General features: G+C 40.5%; 3 protein-coding genes across 14 annotated transcripts in view; 2 read left to right on the top strand and 1 right to left on the bottom strand.

Moving 5' to 3' along the window:
- myh14 (myosin, heavy chain 14, non-muscle) overlaps nt 1-3,924 on the top strand; it is a 34,886-nt gene extending 30,962 nt beyond the window's left edge. For 10 of the 11 annotated variants that reach the window (XM_079640491.1, XM_079640488.1, XM_079640490.1 and 7 more), the window contains one exon: nt 140-3,924. In XM_079640491.1, the coding sequence (XP_079496617.1) occupies nt 140-329 (190 nt within the window). In that variant the 3' untranslated portion in view covers nt 330-3,924. The remainder of the gene's footprint in view (nt 1-139) is intronic. The other variant, XM_079640482.1, reaches the window with a different exon arrangement.
- Nucleotides 2,199-15,375, bottom strand: c16h19orf85 (chromosome 16 C19orf85 homolog). 2 transcript variants are annotated; one of them, XM_079640494.1, is made up of 3 exons: nt 14,300-15,375; nt 7,002-7,191; nt 2,199-6,448 (listed from the first exon to the last, which is right to left on the bottom strand). In XM_079640494.1, exons 2-3 carry the CDS (start codon nt 7,187-7,189, stop codon nt 5,212-5,214), a joined length of 1,425 nt encoding a protein of 474 aa, XP_079496620.1. In that variant the 5' UTR covers nt 7,190-7,191; nt 14,300-15,375; the 3' UTR covers nt 2,199-5,211. The 2 variants fall into 2 exon arrangements, with proteins under 2 accessions (XP_079496620.1, XP_079496621.1); XM_079640495.1 differs by lacking the exon at nt 14,300-15,375 and adding an exon at nt 10,573-11,613.
- LOC307013209 (mpv17-like protein) lies at nt 11,788-18,643 on the top strand. The gene is made up of 6 exons (XM_079640497.1): nt 11,788-11,883; nt 12,086-12,269; nt 12,726-13,044; nt 16,966-17,036; nt 17,118-17,147; nt 17,238-18,643. The coding sequence occupies exons 3-6, from the start codon at nt 12,732-12,734 to the stop codon at nt 17,355-17,357; spliced, it is 534 nt and encodes a 177-aa protein (XP_079496623.1). The 5' UTR covers nt 11,788-11,883; nt 12,086-12,269; nt 12,726-12,731; the 3' UTR covers nt 17,358-18,643.
- Nucleotides 18,644-18,685: the final 42 nt, after the last annotated feature.

Genomic DNA, 18,685 nt, shown 5'->3' with positions numbered 1-18,685 from the left:
GGTTATGAGAATCATTTTAGCTCAGAAATATCCTTTACACATAATATTGATATTGATGAAGATACGAGTAGTTTTACAGAGAAACACACTGGACTGTCACACAGCAGGACAAACTGTAACTCTGACTCTCCTCATCCAGGCGTGCTCCGTTGCCCCTGGCGATGCGTGGACGCAGAGCGTTGGTGGACGACCTCTCGTTGGAGAATTCTGACTCTGAGGAGCCTCCAGCCTCGCCGACCCCCTCCTCTGGACCCCCGGGGACCCCGACTCCCTCCTCTGAACACAGCATGGACCCCCCGCCGCCCTACAGCGTCAACAACGCAGAGTGACGCACCCATAGACTCAGTTACACATAGTACACATACACACACACACACACACACACACACACACACACACACACACACACACACACACACACACACACACACACACACACATTGGCCTCTCACAGCCTCGACTACTCAGGGGTGAAGGAGTGACACGCACATGACAACACTAGTTTATAAAAGTACATTTATGATGAATACATCAGGCGCTATATCTGTACAACAACCTCACTAAAAAGAAAGTCTGAAATGAGATTTTACAAAGAGGCAACTGGAGTTCATTTTGATTTTGTAACAGACTGTGACGTAAAGAAACAACATAACAAAGACTGGAAGTTTCTACATTACATCTCTGTAAAGCTCTTCTGAGAAACTAAACTATATTTCCCAGAGTTCCAAGGGGAAATTACTATCAAATAACTTCTTAATGCTGTACAGTTATTAGCAGAAAACATTATGGTGGTCTTTTACATGAGGGGGTATTTAAAAGATAAACCATGTTCAAACCTTTTGATAAGGATTATATATATATATATATATATATATATATATATATATATAAATAATCTGATGTCATACAGGGCTGCTGGAGGGTGATGATACAATCTGTATATGTGTTACAAAAAGTCAACAAGATAAATCTTGTACACACATTTTAATATGACGGTTTTAAAAAAACATTAAATTAGTAACTTGAGATAATCTGGCAAACAGTTTGGGCTGGAAAAACAATGGCTGACTTTTTGGGTGAGTTAGCAAAAGAGAAATAGCATAGTAAATATTATTTAATTCAACTTTTATTGTAAACGGTTGATCAGAAACCGGGGAGAAGTTCCATCTCATATAATCTAATACTCATCATTTGTCAGAATTGTAAAAATGCAAACATTTGACCATAAAAAGCTGCATCAAAGTTTTAATAAATAAATAGATCTTCTTTCTGTAGATTAGAAACACTAGGTTGTTAGGCAAAGCAGTGGGTAGTATTGGTTTCTTTAACTAAAATCTTAACATATTGCTTCAGAAATGAGAATTTATATAATTTATATCCAAATGTAAATGTAAGTTATTTGACGGCTGGTTATTTTCTGTACGACTGTTCGTGTTGTGAGGAACTTAGTCTGATCATTACGCTCCTGCTGCAGTCTGCTTTACAGCATCGGCTCTCAGCTGTGAACTTGCATGAGAGAGCTTCCTGGTGGAGAACTGGTTTCCCTGGTTTAGGCCGTTTCTGGTGTATAAAGTAAAAATGTATGGGTTGTCTACCACAGCGACATAACTAGGAATAACCTGTGGAGAACTGTATTGGTGGATTATTCTTTTTATCCAAAGCAGAACAAATTGTGACATGGATCTTTTTTCTTTTTTTTTTATCTTTTAGACTGATGAACACATCTCTTTTTATTTTGACAAGCATCTTGTACATTGTAACTTTGATTTTCACTGATTATCTGTGTAAATTATCGATCAGACAAAGCTTTTGTGTTTAACCAAATGGTGGGCGTATGGATGAGAAAAAGGGACTTAAATAGGTAGTAATGTAGAGTAGCTGTAGAGTAGATGAGAGGGTGGAGGCTGGGGAGGTTTTCTACTTTTCCTCAGTAGAATAAACTCAGTCTCTGCTCACAGTTCCTGTGCAGAGTAACTGAGCATGAGACTCGAGCCTTTTCCAATACTTAGTATTAGATTAAAAAATGACAATGGAGGCACTGAGGAATACATTTTTACGAAATGCAAGTTGAACAAAAAGTAGAATTTCTTTTTTACCCTGACCATTGACTCAAATTGACCCACGTGTGTGTGGTGTCTTCCAGACACGAGCAGCTTGAGGACCCTGCTGTGAAAAAGATATTGTTTTTGTGAAACCTGGATTCAAATACGTGTTTTCCTTTTGATAAAACATTTCCATTTTCCTCAGTATGTTTTATTTATTGTTTAACAGGTGGATTAATGGGCCTATTTTAATTGTATTGACCTTTATTTGCCACCTGTTTGCCTGTCACAGCTCTAGGCTGTCCAGAATAAAATGTAATGTCTAGATTTGTGACTTGGACACAAGTTACAATGTTTTAAATACATCATTTAACATTTTGGGAAATAAGCTTTCTTGCGTATATATAGTAGGACGGGAATGTTTGAAACCACTTTAAGGTCTGTACAATAAAGATAGCGACAGCAAGCAACTTAGCTTAGTTTAGCAACAAGCCTGGTAACATGGGTAAACAGCTAGCCTGGTTCGGACTAGCAGTAACTAAATCCACCTACAGCATCTCTAAAGGTCACTAATTAGCATGTATATCTATGTTCAAAAAGTATGTAAGCAGGGGCTCCAGGAAGTCACTGCACACGGCCAAAAAGTATTCCAGCATTTGACCGAAAAATATAAACACAGCTTGTTGTTTAACACCTTGTTGTTTTCTTTAATCCAACAGGATATAACATGACAACTGACATTTAGAGATAGGTAGGTGTGATTTGTTTAACTCAGGCAGAGCTAGCTAACTGTAGCTTAGTGTGCTAAGCTAATTTAAAAGTAACTGGCTGTAGTTTCATATTTACCAAACAGACTGGGAATGACAATGATCTTCTGTTCTTACTCGAAAGAAACCTATTTCCCAAAAACGTGAAACTATTCCTTTAAATTATAAAGAATATAACGGTGGTTTGACTATTAATTGGCGCTAAAGAAAGATAAAGATAAATCCCAAATGTTGCTATGAACGTTTTCTTTGCTTTCTGGTTGTTATACTAGATGGCAAAGGACTATTGATCCTTATGGTGTTGACCGTGCAGTCGTTTTCGGTAATCAGGGTTGTCATCACTGCTCCCTTCCTCTTGTTTTAAATAAACAAGTGTTTATGTTAATTAAACCGCAATGCAAAGCTAACACCTGCATATCGAGAACAATAAGCGCGTACAGGGTTAACGTCCTCGTATCCATCAGACATGTAAGGCATTTTTTATTGTTTTGCCTTGCCAGGTTCACCTTGCTTCACAGTTAGTGAGAGCCGAGGTGAATAAAGATCAAGAAAGAGTTTGACTACTGACGACATATATTTAAGCCCTATTAAAGGGTTTCATTTTGTATTTTCATTATGTACAATGTTATTTTAGCAATATGCAATTGATTTAGGTTGACGCTGTGTTTTTTATTTTTAAGATATTGTGTAAACGCTGCACTTTACACATTGCAGAACATCATGTCTGCTGTCCGGTTGTAATTTAAAGAGGGCGAAATTAACCAGAAAGCCAAATGAGCTGACATCACGTGTCAAAGACGACGCAATCTGTCACTCTGAACTGTTTACTTAAACGTCGTAATCTCAGAATGTCGTTCCAACGTCTAAACGTGGCGCCGTCACTCGCGCCTTGATAGACCGCAATTGGAAGACATTGAACCGTCCGCCTGTAGCAAGAGACGAGGCCGGTGCTTCTCTAAGGTGTGTTTTTTCTCTCTGTGTTTCCTTATGGCTACTGTGGAACTTGAAACATTTTGGGAAACATTTGTTTTATTGTTTTTGCCTTTTTTTGTTTATGATGCTGTAATTATAAAACATCTGACTGGGTTAACTTTAATATATGTCGTTGGTTTTGATCTTTTGTGTTTCTGTGTGTTTCTTTGACAGCAGACTAATTTACTCAAGTACAGCACTTAAATATACATTGGAGGTACTATTTTATGCTACTTTATACTTTTACTCCACAACACTTCAAAGGGAAATATTTTACATTGTGCTGCATTATATTGGTTTTATTTAGTTCTTTGCACAACATTTAAAGCAGCAGAAACAAAAGGAAGCAGATTGTGAAGGAATCTCATCTCAATATGTATTATGAGCAAAAACAAAAGTAATGCAATTTACACAAACAAACAAAATAAGTAACCTAATTATACAACAAATACATTAATTTACTTTCAATGTATACTGTTGAAGTAAAGCTCTTAAAGTTTTTTTTTTTTACAATATAAATATATTTACATTTTGCGTTCTGCCAATAATACTTGTACGACATTTTTGCAGGACTTATTCTTGTAATCCCCCCCACAAACACAAACACACTATAATACAGGAATAATTAGCACTTCGATTTTGTTTATTGTTATTATAAATATTTGTCACCACTTTAAACATTTCATATTTAGGCAATCAAACTACTACTGTGAGCAACACACAAATCACATGGCACAAAAAACTGTTAAAAGCTTAAACGTATAAATACAAAAGGTTTGGTCCAAAAAGATAATTAAATTGTTGATTTAGGATTTACTGTACATGATTAAATTAAATATTACAATGAAAGCATATGATTAATGCAATACAGAATACAGTGTCATTTTCTTTTTAAATAACACTAATAATATATATTAGTAATTTTAATTGATACTCATCTTGCAGCTGGAGCTTCTCTTAAAATGTTTTTAGTATAATTAGATAACCATATCTTTCCAGTGCACCTTCTTTTAAATAAATGATAAGAGCTAGGAGTCTGAAAGCTAATTACCCCAAAAAACTGCCTTAATATTACATATTCATATTATTTCCACTCTCACTTACTTGATAATCTTTTGATGAATTTCAGTCATGAACTACCAACATACAATATATTTTGTATCATTTGTATCTTTCAAATACAGGGGAAAAAATGTGTTTACTACATGCTAGGCTAGGGGGATCTTTTGTCAATAATTAGCATTAAGCATTAGGACTTTTTTATGCTGTCAGATTTTCTTTCAAACATAAAGAAACCTCCCCATGATTATCTTAAACACAATGTCCCCTCTAAAAAACTGCTATACAAACATTTTATATCAATATGATTTTTAACAATATAAGAAGTAACACAACCAAAATGAATAAAAAGAAAAGATAATGATATTTTCCTAGCAGTTTGGTGACCTCCTGTCCTTTAAGATGTCAGTGAACAGCCAGTCATCCTCATGCGGCAGTGTTTGTATAGGACGGTGCTCTGGAATAGGAAGTGGGACAGGGAATGACTGAGCAATTCCCTCAAATGGTATAAAGTTTTGGTTATTTTCACAATTTACCAGCATACAGGGACTCTCCTCCTGGGGACGCTGGTACGTCTGAAGCTCTGAGGCGTTGTATTGGTAGCCAATCCATGTGGATGTTGGGAGCTGGGCGATATTTGTCTCTTGGTTTGCCTTAAAATTGTTAAACTGTTTCTCTTCAGCGTCTTCATTTTGTCTCTGTGCCTGCAAGCTCCACTGGAAGTTGTTTATGGGCAACGCCTGATCCCCATGATAACTGTATTCATATCTGTACTCGCCTGTCTCACCGTGTTCATCCTCCACCTCAGAGCTTCTGAACATATCTGACTGATCTGCAAGTCCAACATCATCAGCACCGACTTCCTGCCCAGAGTCACCTTGGCAGGCACAGATACTTTCAAAATAGGCCTCGACATCCATGCAGCCTCCGAAGTCCTTACTGCCAACACTGAAAAGATCCATGATATCTGCCCACTGACTCTCTGAAATGTCAGCGATGCTCCTCTGGGCCTGAGGGGAGATGCCTGTGAACATCTGGATTGAGAAGTCGCACGACGAGTCCAGAGACAGAGGGGAGAGAGAAGGAGAGATGTCTGTGTTTTGGTTGAAGTGGATGAAGCCAGAGTCCTGCTGAGTTGAGTCTTCAGAGGAGTTGTTGGCTGACTCCAGACTTTCACCGTCGTAACACTCAGAATATAAGAGCTCTCCCTCGTGGTGATAGTCTATGCCTTGTTGGGAGCCCATATGCAATAATGATGATGATAGGGGAATGTCTTTTTTCTGTCTTTCTTTGCTGTTGTTCTTCTTTTTAGCGTTGCAGGTGGTGGGCTGTGATTTGGGATATCTCTTGCAGAGAGGTCCTGAATCCTGCTGCTTCTTTTCACTGATTTCAATGTTAGTGAATATGTTGCTTTTAGATTTAGAGATGCCTTCTGTGTGAGCGCTGCATTTATCTGGCTCTGGTAGATCACCACCTTGGGCTGGGCTCCCTGACCGGTCAGCTGTCTCTGGTTTCTGTGATGTGGGAGAGGATGTGGTTTTTTCTTCTTCCTCAGGACAAAGAGAAGATGCCAGCCGGTGGTTTGCTGCTTCTATGTCTGCAAACTTTCTGTAAAGAGACAGACAAGGAGAAAGATCAAACATTGAACCACAGCAATTTTTATGTAATCATAAAAAACTGTTTTAATGTTGATGGATAAAATATGTTTTGCTCTTTGGAAATATTACTCTTGTGTTTGCACGTTAACATGACGCTACATCCAGTTTACCACAAAGACTATAAAACCAATTGTCCAACAGAACAATCTGCCATCCAACAACACGTTTAAAAAAAAAAGTGTTCAAGACGACATGTTTTGGTTTTACCTGGACTATGTATAAAGGTTTTACAGGGAGTTATGTGTTACTTGGGTACAGTGACTTTCTTTTGTTTTATGATTTTATAAGTCTGTGTGCCAAGATAAGCTAACAGGCTGCTGGCTTGATCTTGATCTGGCTTAATACTCACCGTACAAATAACACAGTTGTATGAAGCTTCTAATTCTTGGCAAAAATATAAAAAAGCATATTTCCAGAAATGTCAAACTTTGACATTAAAATGAAGCAATTTCTACTTGTGAGACATCTTCAAAAAGAGACACTCTGATAGGTAGCCAACACACCTCTGGATCATGTTTTGCAGGAAGCGCCGGTGGTTGACCTGACGTTTGGACGGCCGGTTCTTCCTGGGCTTCTGAAGAGTCCTCATCATGTGACCCGCTGCTGAGGTCACAAAGGTGTAGAGGTCACGACCCCACGGGACGCCTCGCTCCAGCCCGGGCTCCAGAGTCACAGAGAGGAAGGGTCGCATGGCTGCAAGAGAGAGAGTGGGGCTAGAGTTAGAAAGAGAAAGAGACATGACGACATAAGGACATTAAAGGTCCCATTTCATGGCCATTTCTACTGATCATAATTCCAAAATTGTTGAGGTCTACTAAAATAGATTTCAATTGTGCAATTTTCCAAAATCGCATTGGTTTATCATACAGCATCTCTGTATAGTATGTGTATTCACTCTCTGTCCTAAACGGCTTGTTGGAGCTCCTGCCCCCCCCCCCCCCCCCCCCCTCCCCTCCCTATGAGCCCAGTGGCCGTCTGCGAGACTGCGAGATACAGCGTAACCCAGCCCGAACACACACAAACGCAGCCTGGCTGGGAGTTTGTGTGTGTGCTCAAACACCGACTCACAGCCTCGCCGCGTCCCGCCGTCTCAGGGAGGAGAAATCGACGAAGCTGCAGCTGAGAAAAGAAGAGTGTGTGTGTGTGAGGAAGTCCGCGGATTGGTACATTTGGACCAATCCACGGACTTAACGTAACGGCTCCACGGATTGGTCCATTTGGGTATGGGCACGTCACTGTACCCAGGAAGAAAAAGAGAAATCTCCAATGAGGCGTTCTGGGGCAGCATAGACAGGTATGTTCTGTGTTGGAGTTTTACTCGCTACAGGGTGTACTTTGAGGGTTTGGGACTTTGCAGACTGTTTACATGCATAAAAACCATGATTACTTAAAAAACAATGATTTATTTGAAGATTTTCCGTCTTGCTTTAGAACACATCATAGCACAGAGACAACTCTGGTTAAAGTCACAAGTGACCTTCTAATAGCCTCAGACAAAGGACTTGTCTATTCTTGTTTTGCTCGATGCCAGTGCCGAATTTGATACTATCGACCATGACATCCTATTGCAAAGACTAGAGCACTTAATTGGCATAAAGGGAACTGCTTTAGGCTGGTTTAGGTCCTATCTATCTGAACGCTCTCAATTTGTGTGTGTGTCAACGATGAATCTTCCATGCAAACCAAAGTTAGCCATGGAGTGCCACAGGGCTCAGTGCTGGGACTTATTTTGTTCACATTATATATGCTTCCGCTAAGAAATATAAGGAATCACTCTGTACATTTTCATTGTTATGCGGATGATACTCAACTATATGTATCCATCAAGCCTGATGAAATTAATCATCTAAATAAAATTCAAGACTGCCTCAAGGACTTAAAAACGTGGATGACCTTACAATTTTTGATGTTAAACACGACCAAAACTGAAGTTATTGTACTCGGCCCAAAGACTCTACGAAACAAATTATTTAAAGATATACTAACTATGGATGGCATTCATTTGGCCTCCAGTGAGACTGTAAGGAATCTTGGTGTTATATTTGATCAGGATTTATCCTTTAACGCCCACATCAAATTAATCTCATGGACCGCCTTCTTTCATCTACGCAACATTGCAAAAATCAGGCATATCTTGCCTCAAAGCGATGCAGAGAAACTAGTCCATGCATTTGTTACTTCAAGGCTGGATTATTGTAACTCTTTATTATCAGGGTGTACCAATAAGTCAGTTGAGTCGCTTCAGCTGATTCAGAATGCTGCAGCACGTGTACTAACCAGAGTTCGGAAAAGGGACCACATTACTCCTGTTCTGGCTGCCTTACACTGTAGAACACAGGATAGAATTTAAAATTCTTCTTCTCGCCTACAAAGCCCTTAATGGGCAGGCGCCATCTTATCTTAAAGAACTCATTATACCCTGTCCTACAAGGGCATTGCGTTCCAAGAATGCAGGGTTGTTGGTTGTTCCTAGAGTCTCTATAAGTACAATGGGAGCCAGAGCCTTTTCTTATCAAGCTCCACTTTTGTGGAATCAGCTTCCAGTTTGTGTTCGGACGGCAGACACCCTATCCGTTTTTATGAGTGCGCTTAAGACCTTCCTTTTTGATAAAGCTTATAGTTAGGGCTGATTAGATTCAGCCCCTAGTTTTGCTGATATAGGCTTAGTTTGTCGGGGGACATCTTACTTCTTCCTTCTCTGTCTGTACCTGTGTACTCTCATGTTCCGAAAAACCAGCTTCCCCAAATTTCTTTTTGGTATCTATCTACGCCGGGATCCTGAGACGCGGTTGATCCTGTTGCTGCAGTCCTGTGTCCTAGATCCTGAGTCCTGGATCCTGTGTCCTGGCTGAACCTGTCACTGTGGTCCTGCCTGACTTTCATCATACTACTTTCCTGATGGCTCCCAAAGGATTGTTGACATCCTCGTGGATTCATCTTATTAGAGACGCATGCATTTCCAAACATTTGGTCTACCTATGTTGTAAATGTATTATCTTTTCGATTTGCACACGGCATATATTGGACGTCTGTCCGTCCTGGGAGAGGGATCCCTCCTCTGTTGCTCTCCCTGAGGTTTCTCCCATTTTCCCCTTTAAACTGTGGGTTTTTCCTTCTTTGGAAGTTTTTCCTTGTACGATGTGAGGGTCCAAGGACAGAGGGTGTCGTATTGTCATACTGATATTCTGTACAAACTGTGAAGTCCACTGAGACAAATGTAACATTTGTGATATTGGGCTATATAAAAATATTGATTGATTGATTGATTGATTGATTGATTGATTGATTGACATGGGACCTTTAAAGGATTAGAAAGGTGAGAAAAGACAACATTTTGTTGAAAATTATATAGAGGTGAAATGCACTTTAAGTTATTTAACATGAGGAATATGTTAGGAATGCATCTCTTTCAAATTCCTAACATTAAATAACATGTATAATGCATTCATTAGTGCCAATAAACTAAAGCAGCCTATCCAGCACAATGTAGCACTCTTGGAAATAAAACCGTTTTTAAATTGTACAAACGTAACTACAATATGGGTACTTGCACTTGTAATTAAATTTGTATGCTACTTAATACTCCTCAGTGCTAAATTAAAAGGTGTAATTGTAATTTGAACAGTTAATTTATTTCACAGTTGTAACTATGCAGATAAAGCAATTATATACACAACCTGAGTTTCTAAAATACAATGCAATGCTCAAAGGTATTCTGCTCAACAGTACAATATATGAATAGAAAACTGCTTCACCTCAACCAGCTTCAAAATTGAATGCTTCTTACATATTAATGGCAAGACTAATCTAATAATATAAATAGTTAAAAAGATAACACCAATAGCTGTTTTCTGCACAATTTGACTTTCAATTTAAATGTTACTGCTAATAAAAATGCACTTTTACTTAACATATTGAATGCAGGATTTAAAATCAAGTCATTTTAAAAATAACAATATTCTTCTCATCCCAACTGACACAGAGGATTGATCAATTAGACACATACAATAATTGCAGTTTGTTATGTTTAGTTTTGTTCAGCTTCATCTCCATAAAAAATAAAATCACTTGTACCTTATTCGTCGTCAGCTGCTGTGTGTCTTCGTATCTTTGCAATCTGCACTGAGGACTGAGCCCTCCTCTGTCAGGCTGCCTCAGAGAGAAGGAGGTGTGGTCATTTCATTGTTTATGTATGTCTTTGCAGGTATTGTGTGTCTGTGTGCGCAAATGAAGTCAAGTGACACAAACGCTCAATTCAAATGCACACATTCCCCCTTTTCCCCTCCCCAGCAGAATGAATAGAAAACAACTTGACAAATTGATAGTGGAAGAGGAAGTGAGACACGATGAGAGGCTCTGAAAAGAAAGAGGCAATTATCTGAGAAGTCAACCGCTCGTGGAGTTGTGGGCACGCGTCTCCATTGTGTGTCGCACCAAAGGCAGCTTGTTAAATACAGCGAGACACGAACACACCAGTTGAGCCAGTTAACAAGCTCTTAATTGATTAGCTTAAACTCTGGCTCTAATTATCACATTCTCAGAGGGAAGAGCTAAGATGGTTGCTAGTGGATTTAATTGACCTTTGCAATTCAATAGCACACCTTCCATGTACAGAGTTTTACATATCTATGGAAGCAGGTGGGCGGAGAGAGGCTAGCATTTGCACTCAAATAAAAAAAAATGTTTTGCTTTCATGGTTTTACTAATTAAAACTGACCTCATCCTGAGTTTCAGTTGAGTATGATTTGGTGTTACTCTCACATCCAGAATACCATTGAGATATGTGGTCTATGTTTCTTGTTATTGGTTAACTGTCTTATTTAAATGTTATATAAATATGGAAAGAGAAACATGTGACAACAAGCGTATGACTCATCGCAGTGTAGAAAGGTTATTAAATATTTTATTATCTGCCTTTTATTTATATGTGTACTAACTTTTAAACATTTGTCTACGGTTATCTTTTAGTTTTTTCTGAAGTTATGTTTACCCCTATTTTATTTTAGGATTATATTTCTCTTTCTTTCCTAACCCTATCTCATTGTCTGTCTGTCTGTCTGTCTGTTATATTTGGAAAAGTCAAACGGGGAGGGATAGGGGAGGACTGGCATTCACTTTTCTGGTATTTTCAAAACATCAATTTAAGAATAATCCTAATAAATTCACTGACTATAACACAAGAAGACCCTGTATTCTCAAACACCTTTCTGGCCTTTTTGATTCCACAAGTCCATGGCAATTTACCCAAAGCCCAGAAACTGAGGAGTGGCATTTGGCCTATTTATAGAGACACCAGCACATGTGCTTCTGACCAGAGAGCTGCAAAGCTCACTGTCTGCTGCGGTCTCCACTTCTCAACTCTTCCCCAAGTGACACAAATCTGTGGTAAGTTGATGTTATGTGTCTACATGTATGACTCAAGTGGCTTTCATGCGGTACAAGAAGAGGCCATAAAACATGTGTGCAATGGACACTAAGGAAGCTTCAGTCAGTTTTTGTGCATAAGTAACTGTACAGTAGCTTGTCAGGATGTATTTTCCACAACCTCTCAGTCTGCTGCTGTTCCTCACATATGTTGTTTTCTCAGATTCTTCTCTAGGCTGATAAAGGTCTTATCACACTTTCTGTGCGCTGGTGGCAGAACTTTGACCTGGTGAGAAGACCTCAGCCCCTCCCCCTCTGGTCCAACAGAACCAATCAGAGAGGAGCTCTGTGAGTGTCTTTGGCCCTGGTGATATAAGGAGAGGGTCAGAAGAGCTATATTCTGAAAGGTAAATGTATACTTATTCTGTATTTTTAAAATACTGTGTCTTGAACCACTCTAAGTTATGATGACTATTAAATTTTAATAGTCATCATAACTTAGAGTGGTTCAAGACACAGCAATTACCATTTTAGATATGCCATTTAAATCACTATAAGTCAGTGATCATAATCAATTATCTCACATTTTTAAAATTGTATTTAAACTTTATTAAGTCCTAGATAATTAATATTTTGAATTTTGAATGCAGGGATTTTACCTTTATTTTTTACAGTGTATAGTTCCAATTTTACAAGATCTGAATAGCCTACTTCTTCTACTCCTGAAAGTAAAACATAATTAGACGAAATGAATATCAGATTCAAAATAATGCACACATGCAAAGCCTTCCTCGCTAATAAATATGTCCATATTGTGAAGCAGTCTTCCCTAGTGTTTATTGTGTTATTGTTGACTCTGGCAGGTCACCATGCGGCGGGTCTGGGCTGTGTTCAGGGCTCACCCTTACGTCGGGAACGTGCTCGGCTACACCGCGCTTTTCGCCTCGGCCGACGTCATACAGCAGAGCGTGCTGGGGGGGGAACACGCGAGACCCGGCGTCGACTGGTGTCAAACGGCTCGCGTGGCCACTGTGGGGTTCTGTTTCCATGCCAACTTCAACTACTTCTGGCTGCGGGCGCTGGAGCGCGCGCTGCCGGGGGGCGGAATCAGGGCTGTGACCGGGAAGGTGGCGGTGGATCAGATGGTCGCTGCCCCGCTCACCATCAGTGCCTTTTATATCGGTGAGTGTGTCACAAAGCGTATTAAAGTCCAAACATGTATCCATTTATTTATCCCATCTATTTGACCACTAATGACTGTTAAATATGTACTTTGTTCTCGCGTCCAGGAGAGAAGCTTTAAAATGAGACTAAATGGAGTCTCTGAAAAGAATCAAATGGGATACTTTAATTAAAAAAGGCGCGGTAGTGTTACAGACAGAATATTGTTCCGGCAGAAAACAGCTGTGATCTGGCTCTCATGAGCAAGAGAAGAGAGGGAATCCCTCGTCCGGTGCTGCTCGCCTCGTCTCTAATGTTCCTTGTTGCATTCAAACAGAGGATTGGTACTTTTCACATTCAATATATGCTTAACCCACCTTTTCTCCTCATATTCTCTTTCATCACTTTTCATGTAACACATTCTAAACGCTGTAATCAATACTCCAAAATATACAGAAAATACTTCACGGCTGGTTTGGTTTCCGGATGTTGTCACATGCTACTCTCGTCTGTAAACAATAATGTATTCAAATAAACTGTACTTTGTGGTGACCACGTATTGATACACTGGTTCATAATTCACACATGGAACTACAATTGGGGTTTTGTTTCCACACGGACCTGTTGTGTGTTCCTTATATATATTGTGTGCCCTCCTGGCTCTTCCTCTTGTCGTCCCGGGCTGCGACCCGACAACATGTCCTTTGCAGCTCTCTATTAAAGACAACTTTGCACCTTCGATGCACCGCCTCTGACTCCCTATCTCTCGGCACTACATTGGTGACCCTGACATATAAGTCTCGCAGAAGTTTCCGAGACGGACCCGAACACGGCAAAGGAAACTCAGGTTTCTTTCTCGAAATGCCGGGGGTTTTGGAATCGTCCGTTGCTGCCACCGGCACGCGGACTGAGGCTCGGTGCACGCCTCGCAGAATGGCTGGGGACGTTGCTCGCCATTCCCGCATCGGTCTTCCAACCAACAGGGAGACGATGCACGACCCGCTGGGTAGGGATGAACCCGATTGCTACCTCCTGGGGCTCTTTTCTTCTGCTCGTGCGGCTGCACGTCCAGGCTGCGCTAGCCTTCGACGACTAGCAGCTAACCTCGTTAGCTAACGGCTACGGCTAGCGGCTACCGACGGCTGCCAGCTAGCGGCTAACGGCTAGCTGCTAACGGCTATCGACCTTTTGAGTTTTTTTTTTCCCCCTGGTGCCTGAGAGGAGGTTCGACCATGTCTGGTCGGCCTCGTGTGGATCCTCTCACGATTTCACCTACCTTTTTTGGACCGTGGACAGTACGGCCCTTTTTGAGCTTTTGCTGGTGCCTGAGAGGAGGTTCGACCATGTCTGGTCGGCCTCGTGTGGACCCTCTCGCCGTTTCATCACCTCGACGGCGGCTTCTGACGCCACCCGCGCTCTCATCGGCGCCTGGGTGGCACGCTTCTGGACCCCGTCTCGCCTCGGCGGTTTCGGACGTCGCCCATGCCTTTATTGGCCCGTGGGTGGCGCGCTCCGGGACCCTGCCTGGCCTCTTCCTTCGCCTCGGCGGTTTCGGACGTCGCCCATGCCTTCATTGGCCCGTGGGTGGCGCGCTCCGGGACCCTGCCTGGCCTCTCCTCTTACCGCGGCTCACGGTTGGCCTCGACGGCAGCTTCGGACGGCGCTCCGTCTGGCTTCTCCCTTGTCCACGGCTCCTTCCTCCTGGGGTGACTGCTCCTGCCTTCCTGGGATTCCGCTCCGTCCTTCCGGAGTTTTCATGCCCGCCGCCGCCGTGCCTTCGCCTGCGGCCGGGCAGCGCTTTTTCCTGCTGGGTTCGCCACGACACCTACTGCAGCCCCCTTACAACGGCCCGTTCCGGCCCGCCCCCGGTGGGGGTGCCCTCGCCCTCGTTAGGGTCCCTACCCTCTCATGCGGCCTCCTTTCGTCGGCCCGTTCCATGGCCCGGTCCTTGCGACCCCGCCCTCCTCGGCCCCTGTGGTGCTTCCTCCACGGACGCGAGGATTTATTTTGCCATATTTGAATTCTGGGGGGGCTTGTGTGGTGACCACGTATTGATACACTGGTTCATAATTCACACATGGAACTACAATTGGGGTTTTGTTTCCACACGGACCTGTTGTGTGTTCCTTATATATATTGTGTGCCCTCCTGGCTCTTCCTCTTGTCGTCCCGGGCTGCGACCCGACAACATGTCCTTTGCAGCTCTCTATTAAAGACAACTTTGCACCACCTCTGACTCCGTATCTCTCGGCACTACAACTTTCATTTAATATTCAGCATGGTAGTATCTCGACATCTATAGTTGTAGTGTTAAATCAGTAGGTTTCGGTTTGCACCACTCCATGTCATTTCGTCACCTCTTTAGGAAATCGTATATTAGCCACATGCTAAATGCTAACCGTAGATGAAGGATTTTCAGAATAAAAGCTTAACTGCTTGTGCACAAGAATGTCTGGTTTTTCAGTATAAAAGAGCGTTTAAACTGACGGTATGTTTAAGCTAGATTATACCATCAAAACATTGATTTTAATTTCTAACATGACCCAGCCGGTGTAATGGTGCAGATTACAGAGGTTTTACAATTGTATGGCTTTATTATGCACAATAAAAATAATAATTGTCAATAACCTGCTTAAAAAGCTGAGGGTTAGGCTAGGTTTTTTCTACAGGAACAAGTCCTGTTTCTCGCTTGAGGCCAGGAAAAGGCTAGTCACTGTGACCTTTTTACCTGTGCTGGACTATGGTGATTTGATGTATATGAATGCACCTGCCAATTGCCTGGTCAAGTTAGATGCTGCGTATCACAGTGCACTAAGATTTGTGACAAACTGTAAAGCATAACACATCACTGTACCCTGTATGCAAGGGCTGGTTTGCTTTCACTAACTGTACGGAGGCTCAGTCACTGGTACATTTTAATATACAAAGCCATGTTAGGGAAACTTCCATCTTATATCTGCTCCCTGATCTCATGGAAAATTGTAAGTGGCTACTGCCTGAGATCGAATGCTGTGGTTTTATTAAATGGGCCAACTGCTAGGAATGTCTTAGGGAAGACAGCTTTTAGATGTGCAGCTCCTCTGTCTTGGAATAGTCTGCAAATTAAATGGAAACTGAACAATCGGGTGCCACTAAATGTTTTTAAAGCTCGGTTGGATGCTACTCAATCGGAAGCTATTGGTACCTGTTTATGTGGATAATTATGTAAATGATGCTGTATGATGTCCTTTTGTTGTTCTATTTATGTTTATGTTTCATGTGGAACTACTTGAGCAGGTCTCCCTTGAAAAAGAGATCAATGATCTCAGTGGGATTCATCTGTATAAATAAAGGTTTGAAATGAAATGAAACAATGGCTGAAGCATAGTTTTGGCAATTAAAATCTTAGCATTGAAAGTCCCAGTAAATCAAATGAATTACAGTATACATTTCCTCCTCTGTATTGTAAAATTGGAACTCCTTTCTGTTATTAAGTCCCATTTAATCTGAGGGTGACATTTATTCTAAAAACACTGATTTGCTATTGTTATAATAGCCTACGTAAATAAAGAAATATGGTCATTGTTCATTTATTATTGCACATGTTGCTCAATGTTGACTGAATGTTTAATGTTTGACTGCATTTGACATGTTTGCATGTTCAGCTGACCCGCTGGCTCTTTTGAAGATTGAATTGAAGATTACCATTTGTTGTTTATAATTTATCTAGGATTATTCTAATGTTTTTTTCCATTAAATGTTAGGAAATATATTCAAAAATTAGGCTTGTCTGAAATAGTATTGCATTTTTAACCACACATTTTACCATATCAAAAAGAAAACATTAAATCTGTAGTAATATTTAAAAATGAGAGGGTTTGAACAATGCTCACACATCATGTGTTTTTAACGATGGATCCATCAAGGAGTCAGTCAAATATTTAACAGAAATCTCTTCTTCAGGTTTAAGTTTACTAGAAAACAAGGATGACGTGTTTGAAGACTGGAGACAGAAGTTCTGGACCTCTTATAAGGTACAGTTTCCCTCATTTAAATATTTATTCCTCAGAAGAAATACATCTTTCTGTCACTTATCTATTGATCTTTCTCTCTAGACTGGAGTGATATATTGGTCAATAATGCAGGTGAAACATTATATCATTGTTTACTTTCTGGCTACATATTCAAATAATGTACACGCTGATACAATATTTCCATCCCTTCCACCATTGCAGGCAGTGAACTTCACCCTGGTTCCTCCTGTGGCTCGCACAGTGTTTCTGGGAGGCATCGCGCTGACTTTCACCATCTTCCTGTGTCACCTCAGACAGCAGAGTGACAACAAACTTGAATAAACCTGAGATCCTGAGATCCTCAACTCCATGACGAATGTTTTTGTGTGGAACAACTGTGACATTAAAACGTTTTTTGAGGACAGGATTGGGTGTCAAAGTTATACTGAGAAAACAAGGGAGGGAATACATAGAAATATGTGGGGATTCCAAATTGGGAAATTTCTAAAAAATAGGATAAAGTTCACATCTCCGGGGAACAGTTGATTAGCTATGGATTATTGTTCAGCTCTAATTGGTTTCTTGTTTAAACAGAATTGTATCAAAATTGTATAATATTGTACAAACAGAGTTTTAATCATGCTATTAATATTTAATGATCCTTTAACTGTTTAAGTATGTCCTACTGGAATAATGTTATTGATGTTTACATATTTAACCAATAAAAAATAACTATTTAAAAATTATTTTCGCGTTGTCTTAAGAAAATAGTATAATCGTATATATATCTCCTTTTGTCATAAACAGCCTGACACTTAACCTTATATTTGTGTAGCCTCTTACTGCAAATTGTTTTGTTTAGTTGAATGCGAACAGTATCTAACCATTTTGTCCTTAATTTAGCCATATTTTACTTTTATAAAATGAAACTCTTGAGGAAATTACCATCTTATATTATGTTATTTATCTATTACATTTAAACAACAAAAGCAAAGTATAAACTTACTGTTAAACACTATCACCTGCATTTTTGTATAATAAATGCATACTAAAATATATACCTTACAATACATCACATGTGTCAAACTCAAGGCCCAGGGGCCAAATCAGGCCATTGGTGGATTTAATTTCGGCCCGCAGGATAATTTGTAATTACTATTAGATTTGGCCCGCTGGTATATTGCACGCACACCTTCACTCAATCCTGAGGATTTCCTCTGCCCAGAGCCTGATCCCAAACATTGATGAACTTGCACCCAAGATGAGATGCCAAGTATCTAGCTTGAACTAGCATCACAGCAGCAAACTGAGTTTCAATGGATGTTTCCTTCTGCACTTTTTTCTTGCGACAACAGGGCATGTTTGGTTTTTGAAGCTGTTTTTGGCCTGTGGAAAAATGTAATCATAAGAAATGAAGCTGTAGATAGAGCCATAAGAAATGAATGCAACTGATTATTTAATGTTTAATGTTGTTTTTATTGGCAATGATTTAAACTGTGTTAGTTCCAGGCTTAATATGTGCAATAAGTTCATTTCAATACGTTTTGCAATAAACATTGAACCAGTCCGGTCATTGAACCCCTCGACTATTACCGATTTTTTAAATTTTGGCCCGCTGTGTATTTGAGTTTGACACCCCTGCCCTACCTGATAATAGCTCTTATGTGTGC

This window comes from Notothenia rossii (genome assembly GCF_949606895.1).
Source record: "Notothenia rossii genome assembly, chromosome: 7".
NCBI lineage: Eukaryota > Metazoa > Chordata > Actinopteri > Perciformes > Nototheniidae > Notothenia > Notothenia rossii.
This window is presented reverse-complemented; position numbering and strand designations above follow the sequence as displayed.

Bases quoted from the DNA above. Each gene is read 5' to 3' on its own strand.
- c16h19orf85 (XM_079640494.1), bottom strand. From the start codon at position 7,189: ATGCGACCCTTCCTCTCTGTGACTCTGGAGCCCGGGCTGGAGCGAGGC. The intron at 6,449-7,001 runs GTGTGTTGGCTA...GTCTCTTTACAG, and splicing joins CTGCAAAACATGATCCAGAG to AAAGTTTGCAGACATAGAAG.
- LOC307013209 (XM_079640497.1), top strand. From the start codon at position 12,732: ATGCGGCGGGTCTGGGCTGTGTTCAGGGCTCACCCTTACGTCGGGAAC. The intron at 13,045-16,965 runs GTGAGTGTGTCA...TCTCTTCTTCAG, and splicing joins CATCAGTGCCTTTTATATCG to GTTTAAGTTTACTAGAAAAC. The intron at 17,037-17,117 runs GTACAGTTTCCC...CTTTCTCTCTAG, and splicing joins AGTTCTGGACCTCTTATAAG to ACTGGAGTGATATATTGGTC.